Genomic DNA, 20,539 nt, shown 5'->3' with positions numbered 1-20,539 from the left:
TACATGGCCGCTGTCAACCAATCAGGTTTTAGCAGGCATTTACCAGGGTTACACTGACCTTTTATCATGAATGGTGAATGGTAGGTTCAAGTAGGGAAACACTACTATCTGATGCAGTCTTACTCAAATTGGTCACTGGAGGGGAGCTTTACATGCCAATCGATCCAAGTGGGGTGAGCTTGATTTAATAGTTGTAACCAGTTGTAACTGAGGACTGGTTGAATGGATCCACATGAAAATTGAAAAGTATCTTCAGGCCAACATTATGAGAAGTTCTAGAAAGTTTGGGGATATGTAGTTAGAAGAAAATAGCGGTTGCTTCCTTCAACCAAATGGCTTTCAGCAACATTTTATACAATTTCATACTTATTAAGCTTTTTTTTTATTAATAGAATCTTCGTTGTTCTAGGTAACAGGGCACACGGTGGCTTAGTGTATAGCACCCCAGCAAACAGGGGAGGTCCCCTTATGTTGCGAAGTTGCAAATGTCCACTTATGTCCGCATTTGGTCCGGTTTATAACGTTCGCTGGTGGACGTTCCGAGGACGTCAGAGGATATCAAATCATAATACTACACAATGTGTACATTTCAGCGAAAGTCCCCTAAGCGTCCCGAATGGCCGCTGGACATCCTGTGAACGTCCTCTTGAACGTCTGTAGGACGTCAAGGGGACCCTACACATGGACGTTTGGGGGATGTTCATAGAGGCCATTTAGGGGACGTCCTGGGGACCTTTTTTTGTCAGCTGGGACGTTCGCCTCACATCGCCAGGGTTGGGGGTTCTGTGTGTTCTGAGTTTGCATGTTCTCCCTCTGCTGCAGGGATTTCCTCCCCCAGTCCAAAGCCATGCATGGTAGGCTGATTGGCATGTCTAATTTGTTCATAGTGTATGAATGGGTGCACGAATGGGTGCATGAATCGGTGTGTGAATGTGTATGTGATTGTGCCCTGCAATTGATTGACACCCTGCCCATGGTGTACCCAGCTTTGTGCCCGATGCTTCCTGGGATAGGCTCCAGGTTCCCTGTTACCCTGAAGGATAAGTGGTATAGAAGATGGATGGATGGATGGATGTTCAACTTAACACTAAAGAACTGGCCACGGGGGGGAGCGATATTTGCTGAAGGTGCTTGAACCCCAATGATATTATTATATCATCTATTATTATACTTCATCATCCAGTCATAATTAACATAGCGTACGATAAAATACTCAAACCCAACCACGGACGAAAAAAGAAAACATTAGAAAATAATAAAATCTTTAAGAACGTCATATACGTAGACTATGACATCGGAACCGTAAGAGACCATCTTTGAACCGGAAGAGACCATCTTTGAACCGGAAGAGACCATCTTTGAACCTGATTGGTCAAGTAGAACCCGGGTTTTGTGCAAATCTTCTCGCGCGTTTTAAGGCATTCTGGGTTTGCTATTAGCTGGTCCATCTGATTAAAAAAAATATATATATCTTTATTAACATAGGGTTTTGTGTACTTCTTTTGCTTTAATACATAAATCAATATGCACGTGATTAAGCGAGGTGAGTTTCTTAAAAACCTATTATTGAATTCTCGCATTAGTCGGGTTTAGTGCAGCTAGCTTTTCTGCAAAACCAAAAAAATATATTTATCATCACAATTATTAACCACAGATGACATTTCAGACACCAGGATACCACCAGCACCAGAATAAAACTAGAGAACTGCACTGAAGGATGATGGGAACTTTGTGTAGTTAGCTGTTATAGTAATGCTAGTTGGCTAACTGGTGACCATCATTTCCCCATAGTTTTTCTTTTTGTATTATTAGCCCCTGTAGATTATTATATACTCTTCGTATATTCCGAAATTGAATAAAGTGATAGTTTACCTGGCTACCATTGAATACTTATATAACATGGTGAACAGCACCATTTACATAGCAAACAGCAGCCCGAAGCTCTAATTTACGAAAACAACACTTCGTAGTGCATTTCTGTAAACTACTGCACTGATTAATGTCACATCAGTGTAGTCTTTATTGATAAAATATTTGGAATACTTTTTAAATGAAAAAAGGTGGGGGTTTCTTCTACCTATGCTATGTTCCTTTGTCGGTGTTATTGGCGCCAATTAATTGAGCCAATTCACTTACTTACAAGAAAACTTTACTAGTTTTTGGACATTTTTTAATGTAGGGTTTTCACTTCACTGCTGTTTTTTTCTACTACTGTAAAGTATTATATTAAAAGCTCTGAATACTTTTTTAACCCCTCACTGTTGAAATGACAGAACTTATTTCTGTATGACTTGTATGGCAGAGGCTCTACATAATCTGAGACTAATCATCATAAACACAGCCCATTTTATTTTGCTGTACCAAAATACCTAAAAGACCTATTTATTTATTTATTTATTTATTTATTTGCTTGCTTGCTTGCTTGCTTGCCTCCCCCTTCCCTGACTTTTTCAATTGAAATCTTGGGGGTTGTATTGTCCTCTTGTTTAATTTTCAGTCTCTTCTCATAACTGTGTGCATCAAAAGACTTCTCTAAAATCAGGTCAACATTTGCAGCTTCTGTGTCAGAAGTGTGTGTCGATAAAGCAGCTAAATTGTTAGCCGAAGAAGGAAGTGAGAGCTATCTAGACTTATAAACACCAAATTTCGTAAATGAATCAAACCGAAAGATATACTAACTTTGCTTACAATATTGATAAATGACACCACTACTGCATGCTCCAGCCGATTCTCACTGCTATGTTTGTTTGAGTCGTCAGTGACTGAAGTTGGTTCGGAGGTTCGACCTGTGGAGAGATCTACCAATCGTAAGGAGAAGCCGTGCGTCCAGACAGGACAAATGAAAAGCACGCTGTCCAAACAAATGTCAGAGCTACCAGAGATACACGGCTTCTGGGTGTGGCTCTAATTCAACAGCCTGTTGTCCAATGAGCCTTAAGGCTTCTTCTCATTAAGCCACATTGTATTTGAATCTCCCGTAGAACCCAAGAGAAGCATGACTTCTGAGCGTGTATCAGTGTTGTGACGAGGAGCGCTGCCATCCTAAAACGGTTCGAGTTAAGCGAACCAACAATCTCTTATTGCAGTGAGATATTTGATCGTTTGAGTTACTAAAATATATTAAGTTACACCGAGAGTGATGAATAATATAGACACTATTTTTATAAAGATTTCATTGCTGCGTTTTTGAATTTATTTTTAGAGGAAGCTGGGCTTAGGGTTGAAACAACATTAAATCCATATTGTGGTGTCGTGTTATGTATCTTTTACGTTAAGATTACTATTGCGCTCGAATTGGTCCGCATCATTATCTACATATACAAATACTAGCACACTTAACCTGCATAATTTTGAGTTAGCTTTATTCGATTTCACAAACGAGTTCTGCATTACAGGAAGTCTCACCAGATTGTAAATTTTCTGTTTTACAGATGGACGCCAGGAGCGCGTTATGTTTGATAAGATCACTTCCCGTATCCAGAAGCTCTGCTACGGACTCAATGCTGACTTTGTTGATCCGGTTTGTATGCAGATAGACTGTACACATGAATTAACTTCATCTTGCTTAACCTCATGTTTTTTAAAAACATAAGCGGAATGGGAGTGAGGAAGAATCGGGAGCGAAAAGCAGACTCATGTCTGGTGCTTTAGAGGTCTCTGGCCTGGATTTAACTGGGAAATTTGACCTCATGTCACATAGAATTTGCCTTGTTTTGTAAGCAGAGTTTTTTTTTTTTTTTTTTTTTTTGCATTTTTAAAAATCAGTGCTCATGAGTGAATAGCAGAATATAGTCGAACAGAGTAGGGCTGGGCGATATATCTATGTAATATCGATATCGTGATAAATGATTACGCAGAACACTTTTCTGAGATATCGTTAGCATGGTGATGCATTTTTTTTTATCGATTTTATTTATTTTACTTTTTTAATAATTCTAAATGAAATCGTACTGAATAGATGCTGTTGATTTTGCCGAATAATTTTTTTTCTCTGTAGGCATTAAAGAAAAGTATCGTTGAACTCAGTTTAAAAGCAGACAGTATGTAAGCTAAATTATATATCTTGATCTGAATCATAGAGATGCCCTCAAGTATCGTGATATGATTTTTTTTGTTTGTTTGTTTTTTTGTTATCATCCAGCCCTAGAATGGAGTAGATTTAGCCATTATCATGACTTGAGTTGAAGTTTTCCTAGATACTTACCCCGTGTCCTGATGTTTCCAGACTCAGATTACCATGAAGGTGATTCAGGGTCTGTACAGTGGTGTGACCACTGTCGAGCTGGACACACTGGCTGCCGAGACAGCAGCCACGCTCACCACCAAACACCCAGACTATGCCATCCTGGCAGCCCGCATCGCAGTGTCCAACCTGCACAAGGAGACCAAGAAGGTCTTCAGCGGTGAGTAATCATGTAGGATTAATGTCAGAAACATCGCACACTGCATTTGTCTTAAGATCACATGCTATATAAATATGATGACATGTTTGTGGTCCTAAATCTGAGACAGCCATTTACGAGGCGAAGGCTGACGCAGGCTTCCTCCGAGATGCATGAGACCAGCATATATTTTCAAACTGCTGCTTATACAGCATCATCAGACAGTTTAAAACACCTGGAGGAGGTGCTATGCACATACACACTCTTAAGACACCCATGAGTGTTGCTCTGATTTCCACCTAACTTTTAATATTTTCAATGACCAATTGATTTAATAGTGTGAACACACATACAGTGATTAAAATAGAAACATTAACGAGTAACAGCCAGTGGGTGCAGAAGCGAAAGACTGAAACAAGCAAGTCCATACTCGGTGTTCAGTGTTAACTCAAAAAAAACGATTCCTGGCTCACGGAGCACTTTATACACATTTCCCTAGATATCCAGAGGGTTTTTGACAATAAAATTTCCGTTGTTCCCCCAACTACAATTAATGAATGTTTCTTTCCTTTTTTTTTTTTTTTTGCAGAGGTCATGGAGGATCTCTTCAACTTTATTAACCCCTTGAATGGAAGACACTCACCTATGATTTCCAAGGAGACCCTTGACTTAATCATGGCAAATAAGGATGTAAGAAGGCAGATAAAGTGTTTTTATTGTTGTAGTAATAATAATAATAATAATAATGATGATGATGGTGATGATAAACTTTATTTTATGTAGCACCTTTTTGAAAAGGCCTCTCAAGGCACTTTCCTTTAGAAAAGAAAATATAAAGAAGTGAATGGCATAAAACAAAGTATATAAGCATCTATCAAAAACAGATAATGGTAAACTGCTAGGGCTGCACGATTATGGCCAAAATGATAATCACGATTATTCTGATCAATATTGAGATCATGATTATTTAATCACGATTATTAATTAATTTTAGGGACAACATATTTTTATTGCACTTTCACATTTAAATAAACAGACCGCTGCTTTCACCTCCATGTTGTGCTACATTCCTGCTAATGTACAAATCTTTGCATCAAATTAGACTGATCCTTAATGTTCATCTTGTAGAAGCAAAATATAAATAAAATTGTACCCAAAATATAGGATAAGTAAAAATAAAAATGCCATCAACCAAATGAAACTATGCATCAAATATAACAATGTGCAACCAAATGAAAACAATTCCGGTGTATGCAGAAAAGGGAATAATGTTTACAGGAGGAGAGACGCAGACAAATCACCCAAAAGAGTGGTGCAGGGGTGATGTCATTTTGTACTGATACCCGGAAGTTATCATCACACTCGACAAAACGCGATAGGATTTTCACATAGACTTTTGGATTATTGCAAAAAATAAGCTCTGTGATCAACAAAAGTTTACAACGCTAACACGTTTTGTCCATCAAGATAATTTTCACAAATGAACACAACTTTTATGAAGTTTGAAGCCTAAATACAATCGCCAGAAATAAACAGCTATCTGTACGCTATAAACAAACTACACCACAGTCGCTCGACTTCAACGTCACCATCACCAAGCTTCTGACAACTTCTCCAAACTTGATTAAAAACATTTTCCATAATACGGATTTACTCTGTGGATAAATCTTCATCCAAGGGTTTTTTTTGGGGGGGGGGGGGGGGGGGGGGATTGTGCACAGCAAACCAGAACCAGTTTCAGGGCTCTACGGTAACAATTGCTTCTAGGAGTACTTGTGCTCCTAATTACAAAAATTTAGGATTCAGTCAACAATTTTGGAGCATGGTTGAAGTTTAAGGTTTTTTGTTTTTTAAAGAGATGGTAAGGTTAATGTGCCACAATATAACACACAAATAGGCATGAGAAAACTTGAGCTTGTCAATTATGACAGAATTTAGGAACATAGTGTGAGCCATGACACATTAGTTTAACTTATGATAAACTAAATTTAATATTTTCAGTTAATTTTATAGGCTGTATGCAAAAAAACAACCGTTAACCTTTTCCACCTTGTAAACAAATACAATAAACCTCAGTGTTCAGTGTTTGAAGTCTGCTCCTCTTAAATATATTTAAAGCTACACTATTAGACATTTTCCACTGTCATGGTTCTGGGCTGGAGTCAGTTCTCGATCCGCTCTGTGTATATTGTGTATATATCTGAATAATCTCATATAGGATGTGATTGGGTGAGTTCATTTACCTGTCAGATGCACAACACTTTAGTTTAATGGTGTTCATTAGGGATGCTCCGATCAGGATTTTTACAGCCGATACCGATCCAGATACCAATCTTTTTTTGTTTGAGCTTTAATCAGGAGGTCTGTCATAAACAGTTAAATGTAAGCTCTCTGCTCATGGTTACTGTTAATTGAGTTAAAATAATAGCAATGAGAAATATTGTTGTTTAATTGATAAATAAACAAGAATAAAATATGTATTTTTAAGTATCTTAAACAAGAGTCGTAATTAAAACACAAAAAATATCCATAAATTAGGAAAAAGAAGGCTAATAGCCTTCTAAAGAAATAGCAAAATAAGCTTAATGTTAAACTGATATTAAATGCAACCCATAGTAATTAAACATTTCTTTTCTCATTTTACTTATATTTTATGAAGTTATTATAATCTATATTTTTATATTAAATGATTTATTTATAACTAGGCACATTTTCTGTCTTTACATTTTATTAGTTTTATTTTTGTTTGTTTCAGTTGTTCCTTTTAGTTGGGTTCCCCCAGTACAGTGTTGCCATGTCTGCTGATAATATTGTGTTTTTCGGGGCATGAATCTAAAAATGAAAACTGGAGTTGACTTTTCTGGTGATATCTGGCAACCCTGAGCTTAAATGTGAAAAAAGTGAATATGCTGTTTGTTAGAGTTGGGGAAGAGAGAGCAGCAATGTACTGTATGTTTACAGACCGAACAGTTGCTGCTCTTGATTATGATTGGTGAGGAATTATTTAATAAAGAAGTTTGAATTAAACCCACCTTGTAGCGTTAGTATTCTTAATTTACTCTTCCCAACGCCGCTGTGTGTACACAAGCAGGTCACAGTTGCAGGTTCAGGTCATTTTGCGTGATCAATAAAAGATGGCGGTTGTGAGATCAGGAAGTTGAAGCAGATGATGTACAGAGTTACACTCGTCATCATAATGGCTTCTCTGCAGTATTTACACACTTGTTCGGTTAACTGAGGAGATGAAAAGCAGTGTGAAAGCAACTTTTGCGCGGTGTAGATGCATTTTGGACTTCCTGTAATTTTTATTCCAATTGTATTCTACAACTCCGAACAGGTCACTCGCACCGGTGCGAATATATATTTTTTCACAGTCGCACAAAGTATTTTTCAGTTGTAAATGCGAGTGAAATGGTCGCACTGTAGAGCCCTGAGTTTATCTGCAAAGTTTTTTCCTGTTCGGCGTGATGTTTAATGTCCCCGACAATCTCTGTAGTGCCATTTAGCAACATGTTAGTCTCATGATTTTCCCTCGCGCAAGCAAAGCTAGCAGCTCGAGCGCTAAAATGCTAACTCGTTTCCGGGTTTTGGCATTCAAAATGAGGTCATCCTTGCGCCGCTCTATGGTGACTGGCTGTAAGTTTAGCAAGCGCTTGATTTGTTCAGTTTTCTATGTGCCTAGGACGAACTTTAAATGTCAATATCGCAGTCGATCATGTTATCATGGACAGTCAAAATCGTAATCGAGATCGATATTCGATTAATTGTGCAGCCCTCTAAAATACCATTCAATAATAATAATAATAATAATAATAATAATAATAATTAAATTTAAAAAACAACAAAATCAAGTAAAAGCTATCCGAAAGAGAGAAGTTTTGAGAGAATATTTAAATGCACTAAAAGATTGAGCCTCTCTAAGATCAGATGGTAGTGCATAAGAAGAAAATGTCCTGTAACCCATAGTATGTAAATGAGTCTGAGGGAAGGTTAAAAGACCAGAACTGGAGGCGTGGCAATCACGATTTGGGGTGTAATAGGTTAAAAGTTCAGCCAAATACTGGACAGCCAAAGCACGCAAAGCCTTGTATGTAAGCATAAGGATTTTCAAATCAACATGAAAGCTGACAGGGAGCCAGTGCAAGGATTCCAAAATAGGAGTGATGTGCTCACTTGTCCTGGACTTTCTTTTTTAAAATTTTTTTTTAATGTGATTTGGTTTTAAACTCATCCTTCTCTTCTGTCACAACAGCGCCTTAATTCGGCCATCATCTACGACCGGGATTTCTCCTACAACTTCTTTGGCTTCAAGGTAGTCTAATTGTTGGATGGAATTATTTGATCTCAAATGTGCTTATATGACCAGTAACTGATATAGAAGTTGTTTATTTGGATCATAATTCAACATTCCCATTTTTTTTTAGACCCTGGAGCGTTCATATCTGCTTAAGATCAATGGAAAAGGTAAGAGTAGATATGATGGGATAGATTTTGAGAGATTTGTTTGTTTCTAAATGATAATCAACGAGCACTCGCTTTGTGCACGTGTGTGTGTGTAGTTGCGGAGCGGCCTCAGCACATGCTGATGAGAGTTTCAGTCGGCATCCATAAGGAAGATATCGCTGCTGCCATCGAGACCTACAACCTGCTGTCTGAGAAGTGGTTCACTCACGCCTCCCCTACACTGTTCAACGCAGGCACCAACCGGCCTCAGCTTTCCAGGTACTCACTCCGCAGCGTTTGGGAAAGCCGCAGTTACAGATTTCATTTCATTAAAGCTTGGCTCTTGTATGCCATTTTCTTTGTTCACTTTGTAGTAAATCTCTTTTGAAGACTTGTACTGTGTATAAGAAGCATTTACAGAGATATTAGAGATGCACTGATGTATCTGCTGATAAGGGCTATTTTTCCCGTTGCCCGCTCGCCCTCACGCTGAATTAAAGGGCCTGTACACTGTTGAAAGATTTAAGTTGAAGATGAATTGAGAAAGTATATATTGCACAGAAAAATATATTTGTAGAGTGTTGGGCTGCACGATTATGGCTAAAATGATAATCCCGATTATTCTGATCAATATTGAGATCTCGATTATTTATCACGATTGTTTTAGGGACAACATTTTATTGCACTTTCACATTTAAATAAACAGACCGCTGCTTTCACCTCCATGTTGTGCTACATTCCTGCTAATGTACAAACCTTTGCATGAAATTAGACTGTTTCATAAAGTGCATCATCTCATAGAAGCAAAATATAAATAAAATTGTACCCAAAATATAGGATAAGTAAAAATAAAAATGCCATCAACCAAATGAAACTATGCATCAAATATAACAATGTGCAACCAAATGAAAACAATTCCGGTGTATGCAGAAAAGGGAATAATGTTTACAGGAGGAGAGACGCAGACAAATCACCCAAAAGAGTGGTGCAGGGGTGATGTCATTTTGTACTGATACCCGGAAGTTATCATCACACTCGACAAAACGCAATAGGATTTTCACATAGACTTTTGGATTATTGCAAAAAATAAGCTCTGTGATCAACAAAAGTTTACAACGCTAACACGTTTTGTCCATCAAGATAATTTTCACAAATGAACACAACTTTTATGAAGTTTGAAGCCTAAATACAATCGCCAGAAATAAACAGCTATCTGTACGCTATAAACAAACTACACCACAGTCGCTCGACTTCAACGTCACCATCACCAAGCTTCTGACAACTTCTCCAAACTTGATTAAAAACATTTTCCATAATACGGATTTACTCTGTGGATAAATCTTCATCCAAGGGTGTTTGGGGGGAATTGTGAGAACCAGTTTCAGGGCTGTACGATAATTTCTTTACAATTACAAAAATTTAGAAGCACGGTTGAAGTTTAGGTTTTATTTTTTTTAGAGATGGTAACGATAATGTGCCACAATATAACACACAAATAGGCATGAGAAAACTTGAGCTTGTCAATTATGACAGAATTTAGGAACATAGTGTGAGCCATGACAAATTAATTTACCCTCTGATAAACTAAATTTAATATTTTCAGTTCATTTTACAGACTGTATGCAAAAAACAACCGTTAACCTTTTCCACCTTGTAAACAAATACAATAGACATCAATGTTCAGTGTTTGAAGTCTGCTCCTCTTAAATATATTTAAAGCTACACTATTAGATATTTTCTTGTCATCATAATGGCTTCTCTGCAGTATTTCCACACTTGTTCGGTTGACTGAGGAGATGAAAAGCAGTGTGAAAGTAACTGTTGCTCTTTGTAGATGCTTTTTGGACTTCCTGTAGTTTTTATTCCGATTGTATCATACAACTCTGAACAGGTCACTCGCACCGGTGCGAATAAATATTTATTCACAGTCGCACAAAGTACTTTTCAGTCGTAAATGCAAGTGAAATGGTCGCACTGTACAGCCCTGAGTTTATCTGTAAAGTTTTTTCCTGTTCGGCGTGATGACGTTTAATGTCCCCGACAAACACTGTAATGTCATGATTTCCGAAGCGAAGCTAGCAGCTCGAGCGCTAAAATGCTAACTCGTTTTCGGGTTTTGGTGCTACGAAATGAGGTCATCCCTGCGCTGCTCTATGGTGATTGGCTGTAGTTAGGAAGCGCTTGATTTGAGTGGAGAAAACAGCAGAGTTTTCTCTGAGCGGAAGACGAACTTTAAACGGCAATATCGCATACGATCGTGTTCATTTAATCATGGGCAGTCAAAATCGTAATCGCGATCGATATTCGATTAATTGTGCAGCCCTAGTAGATTGTATATTTCATATCCAGTTAATGTTAATATATAAGTTTATATTACCAGTTTATATTATATATGACCAGTTTGATGTTCAGTGATGAAGTAGAAATGCTTTTGTTTGTGTTGAGTGAATGTGAAGACTAACAGGAGGTTTTTTTTTAGAATTGTCAATGTTAATGAGTTAATAACATACAATGTTTTGTATTTTTATTTCTATTTAAAACCAAATAAAACTTGGACAAGGACTGTCAGACCCTTATAAAAATCCACCATCTTCCAAAACTCAAAGTTCACACAGGTACAATTTGTTCAGGCCAAATCCCAAAAAGCTTTTTATTCACTGTATATACTCGCAGTAGGGGATGACGGTGGTGCTCGAAAGCATTTAGTCTATTGCACTAAATGACCAGTAAACACAATTTTGGAGTACATTTATCAGGGGTAGTCAACTGGCCCTCCCCCACGGTCCTCCATTTCTGTGGACTGACCCGGACTTTCGGAAAACACTGTAGCAGAGACCTGAAATGTATATTGGCCATAGTTCAGCAACTGGAGTTTTTGAAACACGAAGCATTTCGGCTGCTGTAGCACGTCCTCTTTTGCAGCCTATTAGGTGCATTTTATGTACCTTATTTAACTGATTGCAGCCCATTGAGTTCTCAGGCTTTCACAGATTTACCTTCTCTGGTCTAATTAGTGGAGTGATGACAAAAACAGAATGTTTGAAGCCAGTTCGACAAAGAAAAGCCTTTATTTTCCGCTTCAAGTTCAAAACGGGTGTCTTGTCTGTTCAGAGTCCAAGGCGCTAGTCAAATATGGTAACGTGAATTGCTTGTGGGAGTCAGAACAACTAATAGCTGGAACTTCACAAATGTTGGCTAAATACCACTGCCATATGTCCTACAGAAATATCTTATTAAATGGCACATAATTACTGTTCATAGAAGTGACAGGAATCACATGGTGTTTTATTTGCAGTTGTTTCCTCCTGTCTATGAAAGACGACAGCATCGAAGGAATCTATGACACTCTGAAGCAATGTGCGCTCATCTCTAAATCTGCTGGGGGCATTGGCGTGGCCGTGAGCTGCATTCGAGCCACTGGCAGCTACATCGCGGGAGTGAGTCAGCCTTCACGACTAGTCGCCAGTTTTAGACTGGGTCTACTAAAAGTGTATTAAAAGTAACATCAAATAACCTTTTTTTTAATTATTATTTCATTTTATTTTTTAAGACAAATGGTAATTCTAATGGCCTGGTCCCTATGCTCCGAGTGTACAACAACACGGCCCGATATGTTGACCAGGGAGGAAACAAGGTGAGAGAAATTCTGAAAAAAAAAAAAAACACTGAATTTTTATTCTGAATATTACAGGCTTCCCTGACCTGAAATCGCGATCTCTTTTGCACACATCACAATCAGAAGTACATTTTAGTGTAGCAGAGTACTTATGGTATACAATTTTAGATTCTGCTTTGCCCATAAGTCAAAGGAGGAAATTACATGTAAAGATTTCATTATAACTTAACACACAGGCAGCACTACACTGTGTATAAAAGCAACTGCTTTTTAAAAAATTTTATTAGCATTTAAGCACATCTTTCTCCACTGCCATGTCAACAGTATGGCTTGTTACAGCAGATACATCCTGTATTTTAGAGAATATAAATGGCACCAGAGTACAAGTGTATAAATGCTGTATTTCAGTTTACTGATGGGATAAGCTGGACTAGGATGATCGCTAATGACAGACAATATTCCACCTACATGTTTGCTTCTCAAAATATGTGTAGCTCTTAGAATCTTGGAAACCTGGTGGATTTTTGAAACGGCCAAAAACGAGGACCCAAAAATAAATTCACCAAAATATGACCGTTTCAGTTTTTAGTTAAAATATATTTCAGTTTGCGTTATAACCTTGCCTAGGCTTTCTACAGAAAAATAAGGTACCAGTTTATCAAACGCAACAGTATAAACAATCAGTCTACCTAAAATATTTAAATTTATTTTATAACTAATTAATTTATTTTAATATTATAACTTTCCTTATGCATTAAAAGCTCCGCTTTAATCAAGCTGGTTAGTTATATGCCATAATGAACTGGGCATAAGACCAAATAGATCCAGTTTGTAAACAGTCTAAATACTGGTTGTCTAATGACACGTGTCAACACTTACTTTACACTGTGCTCTTTATATTTAAAGAAAAAGAAAAGCCAAGATAAACAAGTAGCACTTTGCAGACGACTGAGCTCATAGCAAAGAAAGGTTAAAATATCACTTCAGAGATATGGAATTGATACAGGCTTGAAAAGACAGATGAAAAATATGCTGCATTACATCTATACAGTAATTCACCAGTCGAAATGACATCATTTTTGACCTCAGCACATTCGACAATCGACACCCCTGCTTTCGTGTTTTGTTAGTAGCAAGCTAGGCAGAAAACTCAGATGAGTGTTGTATATTTTCCTTCTCAAACAAACTGTATAGTCAGTGTTTTAAATTTAACAAACAAATAAGTCTGTTGATTACATCTAAAACTCATTTACTCTATCGGGAAGTGTTCATTAAGTTGTGCAAAGATAGTAATAGCACGATCTATAGCAAATAGTGCAAACACTGTTTTAAAAAAAATGTATATATCCTTTTTTTTTTATATAAATAGTCTTTATTTAAAGGAACCATTTGTGGTATTTGCTATAGATGGCAGTAGCTGCGTTTACATGGACAACAATAATCCACTCTTAACCCGATTAAGACCATACTTTGATTAAGAAACTACCATATAAACAGCAATTTTTACTTACCTTAATCTAATTAAGGTCATACTCGAATTAAGCTCTAATTGAATTAAGACAGGTGGAGTACTCCTGTTTTAGTCGCATTATGGACGTGTATTACAGACATGTAAACACCTTAATCACATTATGAACGTCGTGTGAAAGTTTTCACCGTATTTTGCGACAGGACACGATCACATACGGCAGTTCTCAACATTTTACGGCGAACAAGAGAGTTCGGCTGCGTCCCAAACCGCATTCTTCCCTACTATAGGCCTGTAGTGGGGAAAACTACATGTATCTCGGCTACTATATAGACGGTAAGTACGCGGTTTGGGACCCAGCCCACGGCTTCAAGCAGTTGTCTATTAGCACGTATAGCATGACAAATAATAACTGCACTTAAAGCATTCGTAAAAAAATTTAAATAAAAATACCCAAAATTGTATACGGTACCATAATGAAGACGAACTGTGTGTAGATACGTGAAATTCTGGAGGGACGTCGGATGGCGTGGCGCGGTGATGTAATGACGCGGGCTGTTAATCTAATTATGTTCTATAACATGTAACACGGGAACATGACAGGAGTATTCTAAAAGTGACTCACGTAAACACCTTAATCACATTATTATCTTACTCAGAGTAAGGTCAATAATTAGATTACTGCTGTCCATGTAAACGTAGTCACTGTTAGTATTTCTGCACATTTTTCTAATAAATAAAAAAACTGAAAAAATGCTCATTCATAATTGCATTATGTAAGACCAAAAAAAAAAAAAAGAATTGTCATTGAGAATCGTTCATAAAGTTGAAACTATCAAGATTAATTTTTTTTTTTTTTTGCAATATTTCCCAGCACTATTCTGTTCTGAGTGTTAGATATGACGAAGGTTTTTACCTCTACGCAGAGACCTGGAGCTTTTGCGATGTACTTGGAACCCTGGCACTTTGACATCTTTGACTTCCTGGAATTGAAGAAGAACACCGGTAAAGAAGAGCAGAGAGCCAGGGACCTGTTCTACGCTCTCTGGATCCCTGATCTCTTCATGAACAGAGTAGAGACGAACGGGGTAAGTGCAGCTCATAAGCTAAGCGCAGTAGCAATGTGCAATGGGCTACCTGGACTCTGTGCTGTGACGTATTTCAGTTTTGAAATGGCATGTTTCCGGGCGAAATGGGTTTTTTTGTTTTTTCTTTTCCTTCACAATGCGGTGAAAACGAGTGATCAAAACGAGTACTGACCTGATAAATTGGCAAAGAATATCGGACAATGTAATTTAACGGTGTGTCTATAAAATATCATAAGTTACAAAGTCTTCAATTGAATACAGCCCCTTAGCAACAGCACATGCTAGTCTGCGGTGAACCATGTAGTCTAGCATTAGCTTGGATGTTCGTTTCTGTTAATAGGTGTTTACTTACCTTCATGGTATTTGTGATGAAGCATACTGTTTGAGCAACATTTTCGCCAGCTTGCTAGAAGGGACTTTGCGAGTATTCTTACATATCCGACGTATGATCCACCACCTTCAGGAGCTGAAAATGTCGCAGTTACAAGCGAATAGCAAACCTAGGGAAACCTAGGCAAGTTCAATGCGGAAGTGGTTGTACATGTAGCCACCTATTTGCATTACAATAGGAAACGGGCATGGTGTTTTGTTTTGGAGTTTTTATATTAAGACTGTATTCCTGACATGAAATGTTGTGCCATGAAAGATCTTATATATTGCTTAATTATTCTGTGTAGAGACCTAATTTAAATTGCATCTCTTTGAATACATCCTTAGATTAGTGTAAATTATAGTTGCACATCCACATAGCTTCAGTTATTGTTTTTTTAAATTTGTTTTTGGGTTTTTGATTTTCAAAGCTGAAGTTAGTTGTACAAATTATTTTAATCATTTCTTTTGGATGTGTACACATTCACACACGTGCTTTTTTTGCAGGACTGGTCTCTTATGTGCCCGAATGACTGTCCAGGTCTAAATGAATGCTGGGGAGAAGAGTTTGAAAAGCTTTACACAAGGTTTAAAAAAAAAATCATTACTCTCCTAGAGCTGCAAGACTGTTTCCACTGGATGTTATCTGCCAGTTAATTGAAAGTAGATAGTATTTTCTGAAGGTTTTCATGTTCTCTCAAGTGCCCACACCTAGCCTAGTCATTTCTGCTCTGAGAGAAACTTTTTAAATCTTTAAAATGCTTACAAGCGTATTGATTTTAAGTAACTGTTTACGTCACAGGTACGAGCAGGAGGGGAAAGCGAAACGTGTCGTGAAGGCTCAGCAGCTGTGGTACGCCATCATTGAGTCTCAGACGGAGACCGGCACTCCGTACATGTTATACAAGGACGCCTGCAATCGCAAGAGCAACCAGCAGAACCTGGGTACCATCAAATGCAGCAATCTGTGCACAGAGATTGTGGAGTACACCAGCAAGGATGAGGTGAGGACAGAGTACTAGCAAATACTGCGGCGTATCCATCCACAGTAGTGCTAACGTTTGGGAATGTATCTTTTTTTTTTTTTTTTTTTTTTTTAAATATGAATTTATTATTTTTTTAAATTATAATTTAGTTTCTCCTTCTACAAAACCTGATTTTCTGGTTGCAGATAGCCGTGTGCAACTTGGCATCTCTCGCTTTGAACATGTACGTAACACCCGAGAGAACATTTGATTTCCAAAAGTTGGCGTCTGTCACGAAGGTCATTGTTAGGAACTTGAACAAAATCATCGACATCAATTATTATCCAGTGCCAGAGGTGAGTTTTAATTTTTCTAGTTCATTCATTTCAGCGATTTGTCAGCTTTGTTTGTCATTATGATGTTTGAATGGTGGTTTTGATTATTTTATGCATATATATATATTAGAGATGCACCAATGTATTGGCCGATAAAGGCTATTTAATAGTTAAACATCCGATGATCAGGGGCGATTATATCCTGTCAATCAAAAAAAAAAATTGTGCTGTGGGTAAAGATGATGTCTCTTGTGTGGAATGACGACAAAACTGCAGTTTGTAATCTCTAAGCTCTGCACTGCTAAAATTTTACACCGGAAGTGAGCAGCAGTGAAGTGCGAGTTTTGGCGTGCGAGTCCCCCCCCCCGTGCTGAATTAAAGGGCCAGTACACAGTTGAAAGATTTAAATGAAGATGAGTTGACTAACAGTATATATTGCACAGAAAAATATATTTGTAGAGTAGTGTATTTTATATCCAGTTAATGTTAATATATAAAAAAGTTTATATTATATATTACCAGTTTGATGTCAGTGATGAAGTAGAAATGCTTTTATTTGTGGTGAGTGAATGTGAATCCTAACAGGAGGTTTTTTAGAATTCACTCACTTAATTCTGTTAATATAAATCAATAACATTCAATAAGTTAAGAAATCTTAATTTAATCCTCAGAATTTAATGTGTTCATGTTAAGTAGAGTAATGTGTTTTCTGTTTATGAGACCAGTTACTGTGAAACAACTTGTTGAAATGGAGAGAATAAAGTTTTTATTTGCATTTCCTTCAGAATTGTGGAATTAATTATTATTAATTTAAAAGAAGGCATAAAAAGCAGAACTATCGGTCAATATCACACTGAATAGTCAGTTATTGGTATCGGCTGAGAAATTTTGTACCGGTGCATCTCTAGTGTATATACTTTTTGATAGGCGGAGAAGTCAAACAAACGCCACAGGCCCATCGGTATCGGAGTGCAAGGGCTGGCCGACGCCTTTATCCTGATGCGTTATCCTTTCGAGAGTAATGAAGCTCAACTGCTCAACTTACAAATATTTGAAACTATCTACTATGCTGCGCTGGAGGCCAGCTGTGAGCTGGCGGCCGAACATGGCCCGTACGAGACCTACGCTGGCTGTCCTGTTAGCAAGGGTGTAAGTATCCCAACTAGAGCGCAGCACTACAGGCTCTCAAGTTCTTCCTAATCATCATTTATTATACTTGTGTAGATTGTTAGCGCTTAAAGAACCTGTTCTTGTTTCTCAGATCCTGCAGTACGACATGTGGGACAAGACTCCAACAGACTTGTGGGATTGGAAGGCCCTGAAGGAGAAGATTGCAAAGTAAGCTTTAGTATTTGTAGTTCCTCTTTGACCTTATTCCTTCTTACGATAAGATACCAAGTAAGACCTTGGTCTATTTGTCCAACGCTTTTTTTTTCCCCTGGGTCTTCTGCTTCCAGTTTGCTCACATGCTCTCAATCTGGGTTGACATTTTTGATGGACCAGTTGGTAGACCATTTGCTCAAGATGAGCAGTTTTTGTATCTGGTCTATTAGTTCTTGTTGTTTTTTTTTGTTTTGTTTTTTAAATTGCCCAATCGAAAAGTAGGTTCAACAATCATGAGTAGGAAGAATAACCCTACTCCTTATTGACTTTCTTAAAACAATTTTTCATTTGGTAGTTAGGCTATGTTTAAACATAATGCATTTCTTGGCTAGTTAAATGTCAGTCTAAAAAAAAAAGTGGTTCAAAAGGTTTCTTGTGCCATCAGTGAGGTTGGCATTTGGCCAGTCAGTGATGCTCCAAATCTGGTAATTAGACAGTACAGGACATCTGGACTTAGGCCAAGCCCAGTGACCAAAATTAGGTCAAATGTTTTCCTTCCTTTAGAACATTTACAGAAAAATTCCTATATGCATGAAAAGTACACATGCCTTACTGCAGCTTTGCTTTTGTTGCTTTGTAGGCACGGTGTACGCAACAGTCTGCTCTTGGCTCCCATGCCCACTGCCTCCACAGCACAGATTCTGGGCAATAATGAATCCATCGAGCCCTACACCAGTAACATCTACACACGACGCGTGCTGTCTGGAGAGTTTCAGGTCAGACACAAGTCTCCTGTGTTTTTGAATTATAAAGTTCATTTTGTTGTATCAGTTACACACTTGTGTACAAGGAAGACGGTGTGTGGGGGTGTTGGTGAGTGTGTGGGGGTGTGGGGGTGTCGGTGAGTGTGTTTGGGTGGGCGAGTGTCGGTGAGTGTGTGGTGGTGTCGGTGAGTGTATGTGGGTGTGTGTGTTTGGGTGGGCGAGTGTCGGTGAGTGTGTTTGGGTGGACGAGTGTCGGTGAGTTAGTGTCGGTGAGTTAGTGTCGGTGGGTGTGTGAGTGTGTTTGAGTGAGTGAGTTAGAGTCGGTGGGTGAGTGCGTGAGTGTTTGAGTGGGTGAGTTAGTGTCGGTGGGTGAGTGAGTGTGTTTGGGTGGGTGCGTGTCGGTGAGTGTGTTTGTGTGGGTGCGTGTTGGTGAGTGGGTGAGTGTGTTTGGGTGGGCGAGTGTGTTTGGGCGGGCGAGTGTCGGTGAGTGTGTTTGGGCGGGTGGGTGTCGGTGAGTGTGTCTGGGTGGACGAGTGTCGGTGAGTGTGTTTGGGCGGGTGGGTGTCAGTGAGTGTGTTTGGGTGGGCGAGTGTCGGTGAGTTAGTGTCGGTGGGTGGGTGGGTGAGTTAGTGTCGGTGGGTGAGAGCGTGCGTGTCCCTGAGTGTGTTCGGGTGGGTGTTAGTGGGTGCGTGTGTGTTCGGGTGGGTGTTGGTGGGTGGGTGGGTGTCAGTGAGTCTATTTGGGTGGGTGGGTGTCGGTGAGTGGGCGAGTGAGTGTCGGTGAGTGTGTTTGGGTGGCTGAGTGAGTGTGTTTTTGTCGGTGAGTGTCGGTGAGTGTCGGTGAATGTGTTTGGGTGGGTGAGTTAGTGTCGGTGGGTGGGTGTCGCTGAGTGTGTTTGGGTGGGTGTCCCTGAGTGTGTTTAGGTGGGTGTTGGTGAGTGTCGGTGAGTGTGTTTGGGTGGGTGAGTGTGTTTGGGTGGGTGGGTGTCGGTGAGTGTGTTTGGGTGGCCGAGTGAGTGTGTTTGGGTGGGTGGGTGTCGGTGAGTCTGTTTGGGTCGGTGAGTGTGTTTAGGTGGGTGAGTGTCAGTGAGTGTGTTTGGGTGGGTGTCCCTGAGGGTGGGTGGGTGAGTATGAGTATATTTTATTTATATATATATATATATATATATATATATATATATATATATATATATATATATATAAAATATGCATATATATGCATATATAATGTGTGTGTATATATGCGTATATATGTGTGTATATATGTATATGTATGTGTGTGCATATGTATATACATAGTCGTGTGTATATGTGTGTGTGTGTGTGTGTGTATATATATGTATATGCATATATATGAATCTACATTCATAAATGTATGTATTCACATATAAATTCATAAATGTGTGTATATGCATATATACGTGTGTATATAAATGCATATATATGAATCTATGTTCATAAATATGCATTCACATATATATTCATAAATGTGTATGTGTGTATATATGCGCATATACGTGTGTATATGTATATATATTTTGTGTGTATATAATATATACAGTATCTCACAAAAGTGAGTACACCCCGCACATTTTAGTAAATATTTTTCATGTGACAACACTGAAGAAATGACACTTTGCTACAATATAAAGTAGTGAGTGTACAGCTTGTATAACAGTGTAAATTTGCTGTCCCCTCAAAATAACTCAACACACAGCCATTAATGTCTAAACCGCTGCAACAAAAGTGAGTACACCCCTAAGTGAAAATGTCCAAATTGGGCCCAG

At 38.4% G+C, this 20,539-nt stretch overlaps 1 protein-coding gene across 1 annotated transcript in view; it reads left to right on the top strand.

The window, feature by feature from the left end:
* The first annotated feature begins 502 nt into the window (after window positions 1–502).
* rrm1 (ribonucleotide reductase M1 polypeptide) overlaps window positions 503–20,539 on the top strand; it is a 23,965-nt gene continuing 3,928 nt past the window's right edge. The window contains exons 1-16 of the mRNA XM_053649101.1: window positions 503–1,543; window positions 3,432–3,520; window positions 4,226–4,403; window positions 4,972–5,072; window positions 8,635–8,694; window positions 8,807–8,846; window positions 8,942–9,104; window positions 12,121–12,262; window positions 12,376–12,459; window positions 14,836–14,997; window positions 15,874–15,953; window positions 16,169–16,370; window positions 16,538–16,687; window positions 17,594–17,815; window positions 17,928–18,004; window positions 18,630–18,765. Coding sequence (XP_053505076.1) covers window positions 1,525–1,543; window positions 3,432–3,520; window positions 4,226–4,403; window positions 4,972–5,072; window positions 8,635–8,694; window positions 8,807–8,846; window positions 8,942–9,104; window positions 12,121–12,262; window positions 12,376–12,459; window positions 14,836–14,997; window positions 15,874–15,953; window positions 16,169–16,370; window positions 16,538–16,687; window positions 17,594–17,815; window positions 17,928–18,004; window positions 18,630–18,765 — 1,905 coding nt within the window. The 5' untranslated portion in view covers window positions 503–1,524. The remainder of the gene's footprint in view (window positions 1,544–3,431; window positions 3,521–4,225; window positions 4,404–4,971; window positions 5,073–8,634; window positions 8,695–8,806; window positions 8,847–8,941; window positions 9,105–12,120; window positions 12,263–12,375; window positions 12,460–14,835; window positions 14,998–15,873; window positions 15,954–16,168; window positions 16,371–16,537; window positions 16,688–17,593; window positions 17,816–17,927; window positions 18,005–18,629; window positions 18,766–20,539) is intronic.

The sequence above is a fragment of the Ictalurus furcatus genome, chromosome 18, assembly GCF_023375685.1.
Source record: "Ictalurus furcatus strain D&B chromosome 18, Billie_1.0, whole genome shotgun sequence".
NCBI classification, from domain to species: Eukaryota; Metazoa; Chordata; class Actinopteri; order Siluriformes; family Ictaluridae; genus Ictalurus; species Ictalurus furcatus.
The sequence above is the reverse complement of the archived record's forward strand: the minus strand, read 5'-3'. Positions and strand labels throughout refer to the sequence as shown.